Source organism: Grampus griseus (assembly GCF_964374135.1).
Source record: "Grampus griseus genome assembly, chromosome: 15".
NCBI lineage: Eukaryota > Metazoa > Chordata > Mammalia > Artiodactyla > Delphinidae > Grampus > Grampus griseus.
In genome coordinates, this window is record NC_139009.1 from 74,533,167 (window position 1) to 74,543,125 (window position 9,959).

Here is a 9,959-nt window from a genome sequence, read left to right on the forward strand (position 1 = left end):
GGAGGTAAATCACAGCAGGAATCGAGTCACCCTGGCATTTCAAACAAAAATTGGGAGTTCAACCTTACAAAAAGCAACAACAGCTCTTAAGCAGGAAAATGTTCAAATACTGAAAATGCCCAATCACCTTCCACCAGGCTTGAGCACTGCTGTGCTCACCTTTGACCACACCAGGGACTTCCTGATGTTTAAAGAAAGTTTAAGGATTTCACATGTCTATCTTTTCTGGTACTTCATGTTCCCATTTTTTATTCTTCTGAATCTTGAATTTTGTGAAAGTGTTAGCAGAATAATTAGAAAAGCTAGGATCTTGTGCACGTGGAGATCGGAGTGAGGCAGGGCCCAGCTTTTCCCCTGCTGTCCTCTTGCAGCCAGGACTTGGAGAAGCGCTGGGGCCCACAATGAGATCCCCTCGGCCCAGCCCTGGGGAGATCTCTACCCTGTGAGAGTGAGGCGGGCTCAGGTAGTGTGTGAAGGTGGCCCCGGCCTGGAAACCCCCTCTGCAGACCCTCTCCAGAAGATGCAGCCTTGGCCGTGCCTCACACCCAGAGTGGACGGAAGTGGCTCTGGTTGCAGGCTGTGGTTAGAGATAGAACAGACCAGGCTGAGGATTTGGGGAGCAGGCCGGGCTTCCCCCTGACCTGCAGATGGAAGAGGCTGGCCCCGGGGTGTGAGCTGCAGGAGGGCAGCGGGCTCACTCCTTTATTCACAGCTCTGGCCCTTGCCCCTAGAATGTGGCCTGGCCACAGGCACTCACTGCATTTTTTAAAAATGAGTGAAGAAATGAATAAATGACCTTTGTGTTGGGGTCTTGCTCTGGGGAGAATTGTAAAGTTGACCAGGTTTGCTCTCAGGGGCACTTCGCTGCCTGGAGGCACCTGGCAACAGAGGCTGCATCTGACCCACCCCTCCGTCCTAAGGTGCAGACCTCTGACCGAATGACAGGGAGGGAGAGAGGGATGTGTCTCAGGAGTGGGGAGACAGGTGAGGGCGGAGTTCCTGGCCTCTGAGGGGGTGTCATCTTCGGGCAGCAAAGTCTGATTTCCCCTGAGTTTCAGGAAAGGCTGGCCTTGGTCTAAACACATCCAAGACTGAAGAGTGCAGAGGGTGAGCTGTTAGGGGGAAGCCTCAGGCAGGCACGGAAGCTCCCCTGAGGGCTGGGCCAGGGCGAGGGAGCTGGGAGCTGCGCCTGGCACTGAGCGCCACAGGGATTCTGGGCAGAGGGGTGAGCAGGTTCGAGAGAGGTCCTTCTGGTGAAGGTGCTGCCAGGGGCCCTCAGGAGCCTCGAGTTTGTCCTGTGAAGAGGAGGAGGGAGCAGGCAGAATCAGTGGCTGTCCTTTCCTGCTTGGGGACAGAGGGGCTCCCCTCCTGATGGGAGGAGGACCTGCCCACACTCCCGTCAGCTGGGGGCCTGGACTCACCTGGCATGGCGTTGACTTCTCATCAGAAGTCGGGTCTGTGGACCCACTGGAGAGGACTGATCAGGGTCATGCACATCCCCACGGCCTGCCACAGGGACAGCATTAAGGCCTGAGGGCTTGCAACACCACCACCACCACCACCCCCCCCAGCCCCATTCCTAGCTCTGAGGATGTTAGGGAATCTCCTCCTGGAAGGGGCGGCTCTCACTCCACCTGCCACCTGGTGGGAGCTCTGGATGTGACCTCGTGGACTCCTTGGGCCACTCCCTGAGCCACAGGCCTTCTGGGTTTAGAGCTGGAGGAGGTGGGATGCTTGCCCCAAGATTCTCACTTGGTACATCAAGCAGACATTGCTCAGTGAACACCCCCCATCCCAGAATGCACATCAAACCACACTCCTTAAAGCTGCCCTCTCCCTTCCCGTACGCCTCTTTTTCATTCTTTTGTGGCTTTCTCTCGACTTCTCTGAGACTGCCTTTTCTATCGTAAAACATACGAGGGCATGTCCCAGTTGGGGGCCTGTGCTCCTGGGGCTGCCCCTCACCCGGGGGAATGGGGCCCTTGAGGACCATGGACCGGAGAGGGTGGGGGTCCTGGAGCTGAGGAAAGTCCCGGGATCAGCTGGGAAGGGTGGGTGTACCTGGCAGGCGGTGTGGGCATCCCAGCCCCCGGACACTAGGGTCTGCAGCTGGGGTGCGTGCTTCTCCACGAACTGCTCACACTGAGGAAGGAGACAGACACAGGGTGGGGTGGGCCCAGGCCCAGGGCAGGGCTCCCCTACCTGGCTGTCCAGGCCTCCCCACTTAGATGGATCACTCCAGGGCTCCCCCCGACCTCGTGTAGGTCCAGCCCTCAGTCCCCACTGAGCAGCTCCAGCTATAAGACTCTGAACAAGCCGCTGTGGGCTGAAATGGGGGTTTCTGCCAGGAGAGCCAGGGACATTGGAGGTGGAGGCACAGGGGCAGAATCTCATCCCCTTTTTCCCCCTCCCCCTAAATATCATTTCTGGAAGGCATCCTAAAGCTCATGTGGTCTTGGAGACCTGATGTGATGGGCAGTAGGGAGGACCATGTAGAAAGCGGCCTCCTGGGACGGGAGCCAGCGGGCTTGTCGCCCACTCTGAGTACCGGGACTCCAGGGCTTCGGGCCCAGCCCTCTCCTGCAGGGGGGTTGGTCCCCACTGAGTCACACCGGGAGGAGGGTTGGCTCTGGGACAGGACTGGGACCCTGGAGAGACGGCCAGGCCCTCTCGGGCTCCTGCCGGCCCTGGCATTACTCATCTCCTGGTAGATGACCGGGCCTCCCTCCTGGTCCGTGAGGGAGGCCTGCTGGTCCTCCAGAGCCCACACCCTTTGTCCAGAGACAGCTCCTGACCTTAGCGGGTTTTGCCCTAAGTTACAGCGCCACCACTGTTTGACCCGCGTCCCGTCTGCCTGTCTGAGCTCCTTGAGAGCGGGGGGAGTATCTCAGCGTATCTCTGGCTGGGAAGCCTTTCCTGGGCTCAACCCTCCACCACCGGCAGCCCCTGATGTGCCTGTCCCTCACCTTCTGCCTATCCAGCCAGGAGCCCAGGCAGGCCTGGCGCATTGCCTGTGGCATGGCCTGCTCGCTGCTCTTCCCTGCCTGGGTGGTCACAGACACGCAGAGCTGGCACTCAGTGTCTTGCGGTAGCCATTCTCCTGGCAGGGACCCCAGAGTGGTGAGGGCTAGAGAGAAAAAACAGTCAAGGATGCCCTGCAGAGTATTCAGTTCCTGTCCTCATTGGTGCAGTGCAGGGGCACCTGGGAGGGAGAGGGTCGTGCAGGGCCAGGGTGGGGAGGGCTGAGAGTGGGCGATGGGCAGGGGCTGGGACTGCAGGCTCACCTGGGCCAGCTCCGTCCTCGCTGGAGCACCGGAGGGTGGGGCCGCAGAGCAGCTGGGGCAGCACGCGGTCCAGCAGTGTGTTTATTAGGGTGCCGACATAGTGCTTGGACAGGAACTGGCAGATGCCGCCCGCCACCGGGGCTACCCTGTGGCACACTTGTACCAGCATACCCTGGGGTGAGGGCCGAGAGAGGGCAGGGTCGGACCTTCTCTTGAAAGACCTAGTCAGTGCCCAGCACTAGCTGGTACTCTGTAGACCTTACCTTGTTCCCTTGGAGAATTATTATGCTGTTTACAGTTAAGGACCCTGAGCATCACAGACTCCAGGGGACTTGCCCAGAATCACTGAGCTGGTGCAAGACTCAGGCCATGGACCCACCTTTGACTTCAAAGAGTCTGGAATTGCTGAAATTCCAGAGTTGCCCAGAGAGGTGGGCATTGCCAAGGCCACATGGCAGCCTGGGGCAGTGGCAGAACCGGACCTGGGTCTTCTCCCTCCTGACTCGGGCGTGCTGTGCTTCCCCGCTCCCGTCTGTGCTCCAGAGCCTGCGGTTTCAGGAGTCCCTGGGGGAAGCCAGGAGTTTCCCCACCTCACCCTTGATTCCAAACACAACCTCCCAGCTGAGTGGCAAGGAGAGAGGCGGCAGGCACGCTCCTCCCTCTGCACCCTTATTCATACAGCCAAGAACTTACATGCATGAAATAAGCTACAAGGACATATTGCACATCTCAGGGAATATAGCCGATATTTTATAATAACTATAAATGGCATATAACCTTTCAAAGTTTTGTGAATCACTATATCGTACACCTGTAATGTATAATACTGTACCTCAACAATACTTCAATTAAAAATAAAAGAACCTATATGCGGCAGGCTGGCCTGGGCCCTGCTCCTGCTTGCAACACTCCGCTGTCCCCTAGCACCAGAAAGGCCGAGGAAGGAGTAGGGCAGAGGGACGTGTACTTCTCTGGGATGTGACACATTCCAAATGGCACATCTCACCAAATGTACCCATTTGCTTGCATCAGATCCCACACTCGGCCTCCCCTCCTGCTCTGACGAGGTATCCCTGCTCTGTCAAAAGCTGGCCCATCTCCTTGTGCATTGGGTCCACCCTGCCCCCACCTGCACACGTGCTTCACCTCTGCATCCCCCTCTCTGTCCTGCCTCATTGCTATTCCCTCCTGCCCATTGGTCTCTTAGCATGTGAACACGCTAAAATAGCTTCTCTCATTAAAAAGCCTCACCCCGGGACTTCCCTGGTGGCCCAGTGGCTAAGGCTCCGTGCTCCCAATGCAGGGGGTCTGAGTTCCATCTCTGGTCAGGGAACTAGATCCCACATGCTGCAACTAAGAGTTCGCATGCCACAACTAAAGATCCTGCACACCGCAACGAAGATCCTGCATGCGGCAACGAAGATCCCGTGAGCCGCAACTAAGACCCAGAGCAGCCAATACATAAATAAATAAATAAACAAACAAACAAACAAATAAATAAATAACTTCTAAAAAGAGTCTCACCCATCTCCCCTCCCCTTCCCAGAAAAACGTCATGAAAGAGTTGTCAATACTCAATGCTACACTTTGGTCCCTGTAACTCCTCCAAAACAGCTCTCAAGGTCACAGCATCCCCCTGGACATGTGTTGTCAATCCCTCAGCAGCTCTGGGGCCCGATGACTGCTCCCTCCTTGCTGAAATGCTTTCTTCTCTCAGCCTCTGTGACCCTCATGCCGTGGTGTCCCCACCTCCCTGGCTGTCCCTCCTCAGGTTCTTTCTCTGGTGTTTCCCTTTGCTTGGACCGGGCTTCCTTCTCCTCGACCTGGTCCACACCACGTCCCTGTATGATCCCAACCGTTCCCTTGGATTTCAATCTTGTCTGTAGCCTCGACTCTCGGACTGATGTCTCTGGACCTGGCTGGGGGATCTGGCTGCCTACTTGTCGCCTCCTCTTGCCTGTTGCACAGGAGTATTGCACGGCCAGGAGAGAACTCATGATTTTTCTGCCCAGACCTGTTTCTTCTCAAATCTACTCATCTCAGCTGGGGCCATTCCAGAGAACCCACGGCTCACGCCAAAGTCCGTAGCGTCATTGCCGATTCCTCTCTCGTCCCCACTCCCCAGGTCCCATCCATCGCTGAGTCCTGCAGAGCCCCCGTTCCAGACACGTCCCCAGTCCCCCTCCTAGCTCCACCCCCCCATTTCTGCAATCACCTCCTCACTCTCATTATTCGCTCCCATCCGCCCAATTCATTCTTCAAACCGTAAGAGCTCGATCTTGCTGCAGTGTCAATCCAGTCACGGCCTCCCCCTGCCTGAAACCCTTCCACAGCTGTGAACTGTGTTCAGAAGAAGGCCCAGCGTTCCTGCACTTGGCTCCGGTGTTTCTCCCGGGCCCGCCGACCACTCTCCCGGAGCCCACCTGAGGCAGCCACACAGCTGACCAAGCTCGTTCTGCTCGAGGCCCTTTGCCCGTCGGTCCTTGTCATCCTCCAGGCCTCAGCTTAGCCATCACCTCCTCAGAGATGCCCCCTGACGACCATCCTAAACCTCCTCCTCCATCACTGTCCCTCCCCTCATCTGTTTTAATTCTCTGCTCTGAACTAACCACTACCTGAAAGAAATCTCTCCCACCACAACGTAAACTCAGAAGGGTGGGGATGCCCTCATCTGGAAGGGCCGACAGGGCAGGGCGTCTCCTCACTTGGGCCCCATTTCAGGGCAGGGCTGTTGGGTGATGGTCACTACAGGTCTGGAAGACCCCAGGTTTGGGGCAGGCAGGGATGGAGTGTCCATCTGCGGAAATTCTCCTTTTGTAAAATGAAAGAACCGTTTCTACAAAGATGACTGAGATTCTTTTCTGTACTTTGACACCTGGCATAGTACCTGGCACACAGTCGGGGCCTCACAGTGGTTTTATTTCTGTTTGTTTTTTTTCTCCCCCGTGGCTTGAGGGAGCTTAGTTTCCCGGACCAGGGATTGAACCTGGGTCACGGCAGTGAAAGTGCCGAGTCCTAACCACTGGACCGCCAAGGAATCCCCCACAGTCGTTGAACAGGCCCTAGGCCTGGCACCTACCAGGCCCAGCCTGAGTGCCAGGGTCCCTTGGGGGGACAATGCAGCCAGCTGGCCCCTGGTGGGCATATGAGGAGGGGTGGGGGGAAGTGGAGGTGTGGGTGGCCTCGTGGCCCCGGATGCCTCACCTTGGGAATCTTAGCTTTGATCCACTTGATCATATTCCTGCAGAGCCAGCAGAAGCGAAGGGGCATGGGAATGGATAACCGCTGCTCGGAGAGATCCTGGGGGAGAGAAGCGCGCTGGAGGCAAGCTGGACAGAAGGCTCCTCCGGGCTCTGCCTCGCCCGACTCGCCGCCCCTTCCGTGTCCCCGCCTCCTGGTTGTGCCGTAGGCCCTGCCTGGAGCTGCTGGTCCCCTTCCCAACGCTGCCCCTCCCAGGCCAAGTGATCCAGGGCCTCGGCCATGGCCCTCGCTCTCTGGATCTCCATCTCACCTGTGTCTGCGGCCCGGGCCTCTCCTGGAGGGCCCCAGGTAGCATGGAGAGGACCAGCTTGTCCTGCAGGGGGCCTGATGGCTCTGGCTCCTGCCCTGGCTCTGGTTGCCCGCGTTTGCACAGGCCCAAGGACCCGCAGATGGCCTTCGGGTTCTAGGGCACAACGCAGGGTGAGAAGGTGATTGGGACGGGGGAGGGGACCCCACTCCCCCTCCGTCTGGCTCAAGGACCCAGGCACCAGGTAACTGCCTTTAGGCCTGGAATGGGGGAAGCAGGCTGGTTTGGGGCTGTGGTTTAGGACTCCGTTGGGGTGAGAGAGGAGACCAAAGGCAGAGAGGGGGTCAAGTGGGGACTTTGGGACACATGTCTGGGGATGTGTGTGAACGAGTGTGAGCGTGGATGTTTGTGAGAATGAGTGAGTGTAAGTACGTGAGAGTGCGTTTGTCGTGTGAGCGTGTAGACGGCGTAGGTGTTGCGTGAGACTGTGTGCAGTGAGTGTGTGGCCGAGTGTTTGTGCGAAGGGTTCGAGGGTGTGTGCCGGCGCCTGAGAGCGTGCAGGCCCACCGTGTACAGCTGAGTGGGAGGCGCTGTCACCTGGGTACAGGCCGAGGAGCACTGAGTTTCCTGCACCCCGTGTGGGCAGGGGGTGGGCTGCCACGTGCGGGGGTAACTCAGGGACAGGGAGGGCGTGAAGGCTGTGCAGGAGGCAGGATGGAGGCGAGGCAGGAGGGCCTCACCATGTGGCTCTGGAAGTGGCTGATGACCAGTGGGAAGTAGGTGTCCAGCATGAGGTGGCACTGGGACCCCAGCAGCTTCAGCGGGAAGACGTCACACTCGTGCTGCAGGAATTCCCGTATCGTGTCCTGGGAGGCAGGCGGGAGAGGGGACTGTCAGCCTGGCCTCTCTGAGGTCTGCCCCGCCTGAGCCCTTGGACACGGGGCCATCGCCCACCCGAATGGCCACCTTTGCCCAGGGCCCCGGAGTTGGGAGGGGGCTAGTGAGCCGCACACTTGGGCGCAGACGTGGCTGCTCCCCTCAGGAAAGACCGTCTCTGGCTGTGCTGCTGAGCTCACCTCCAGAGCCCTCTCCCGGCCAGGAGGCACCTGGGATCACCCCCAAGCTAGAGAGGCCTCCTTTATGGGGCTAACCGCTTCTCTTTCTCTTAATCCCCAAGCTTCAGTCCAGGGTCTGGGCCTCATTACCTGGGAAATGACCTCCTTGGCCATCTTGATGAGAAAGTGGGTGATGTTCTCACATTCCTGGCACAGGTCAGCCTGAGGAGAGGGCCCCAATTTGGGGCACATGAGTGGAGGCCATGCTCCCAGCTCAGGTGGCTGAGGCTGATGGGGTGCTCCAAGACACAGGCAACTGCCCACGATCCCATCCCATCCCATCCATCCCATCCCATCCCAACCCATCCCATCAATCCCATCCTGTCCCATCCCATCCCATCCCATCCCATCCCATCCCATCAATCCCATCCCTTCCCCCCCAACCCATCCCATCACATCCCATCCTGTCCCATCCCATCCCATCCCATCCCAACCCATCCCATCAATCCCATCCCTTCCCCCCCAACCCATCCCATCACATCCCATCCTGTCCCATCCCATCCCATCCCATCCCAACCCATCCCATCAATCCCATCCCTTCCCCCCCAGACCATCACATCACATCCCATCCTGTCCCATCCCATCCCATCCCATCCATCCCATCCCATCCCAACCCATCCCATCAATCCCATCCCTTCCCCCCCAACCCATCCCATCACAACCCATCCTGTCCCATCCCATCCCATCCTATCCCAACCCATCCCATCAATCCCATCCCTTCCCCCCTAAACCATCCCATCACATCCCATCCTATCCCATCCCCTTCCATCCCATCCCATCCCATCCCATCAATCCCATCCCTTCCCCCCAACCCATCCCACCCCTTCCCCCCCAACCCATCCCATCCCATCCCATCAATCCCATCCCTTCCCCCCAACCCATCCCATCCCTTCCCCCCCAACACATTCCATCACATCCCATCCTATCCCATCCCCTCCCATCCCCTACAGGGGCTCCAATCCCATCCAGAGCCTACCCAGGACCCTCTATCCCAAGACCTTTGGTCTCGGTACATCCTTGGGTGGTACTCACAGCTTCCACATGTCCCCAGACTTCCTGCAGGCAGTGCCCTAGGGCTCTGCACTGCAATGCTTGCTCCAGGCTTTGGCACCAGAACTCGGGGCCCTGGGCGCAGGCCGGGGATGAGGTGGTCCCGACAGCTGCTGTTTGGGGCCAGAGCAACCTTGGGATCCGAGCCACACCTGGCACCCTGGCCTCACCCAACCTCCAAACCCAATTTTACTGGGACGCATGACTGTTAAACATGCTGGAGTCGGACGGCTCTGTGTTCTACCTGCTATAGTGCCTGCCAGCTGTGCGACCTTGGACAAGCCCTGGAGTTTCTCTGAGTCAAAACCCCCTCATCGGGCTTCCCTGGTGGCACAGTAGTTGAGAGTCCGCCTGCCGATGCGGGGGACACGGGTTCGTGCCCCAGTCCGGGAAGATCCCACAGGCCGTGGAGTGGCTGGGCCCGTGGGCCATGGCCGCTGGGCCTGCGCGTCCGGAGCCTGTGCTCCACAACGGGAGAGGCCACAACAGTGAGAGGGCTGCGTACCATAAAACAAACCAAAACAAAACAAAAAACCCTCCTCATCTTTAAAACTAGGACGAGGTACAGACTGAGGATAATGCGTGGGACAGAGCCAGGGCTCAGTAAGTGGTGGAGGAGGTCGTGGTGCCCCCTCCACACCTGGCCCCGGGGTGACGAGTGGGGTGAGGAGAGGCTGGGGAGACTCACCAGTGCCCGGCCCACAGAGCGCAGGCAGCAGGAACAGCCACGGCAGCAGGTGCGACGTGGCCATGGCTTCTCCACAGTGTGGACACCCTGCCTGGGGTGGGGCCCTTATAGCTGGGGGCTGGGGCGTGGGAACAGAGCCCTGTGGGAGCAGCCGTGACCTCAGTGTTTGCCTTTGCCCTGGAGGGCCCTCCAGGTGCTTTGCTTTGATCCCCTCCTCTTCCCAGCAGTGACACTCCTGCCAGCCCCCACCCCACCCTGGCTCCTGCCTGATGTCCTGCTCCCCTGGGAACCCCTGCACAGCCACATCCTATCCC

At 58.7% G+C, this 9,959-nt stretch overlaps 1 protein-coding gene across 1 annotated transcript; it reads right to left on the bottom strand.

Moving 5' to 3' along the window:
- Positions 1 to 233: 233 nt before the first annotated feature.
- On the bottom strand, positions 234 to 9,736 carry SFTPB (surfactant protein B). The gene is made up of 11 exons (XM_082672342.1): positions 9,646 to 9,736; positions 8,940 to 9,070; positions 7,998 to 8,069; positions 7,533 to 7,658; positions 6,796 to 6,948; positions 6,489 to 6,584; positions 3,285 to 3,456; positions 2,967 to 3,127; positions 2,062 to 2,142; positions 1,422 to 1,506; positions 234 to 1,295 (listed from the first exon to the last, which is right to left on the bottom strand). Exons 1-10 carry the CDS (start codon positions 9,707 to 9,709, stop codon positions 1,444 to 1,446), a joined length of 1,119 nt encoding a protein of 372 aa, XP_082528468.1. The 5' UTR covers positions 9,710 to 9,736; the 3' UTR covers positions 234 to 1,295; positions 1,422 to 1,443.
- Positions 9,737 to 9,959: the final 223 nt, after the last annotated feature.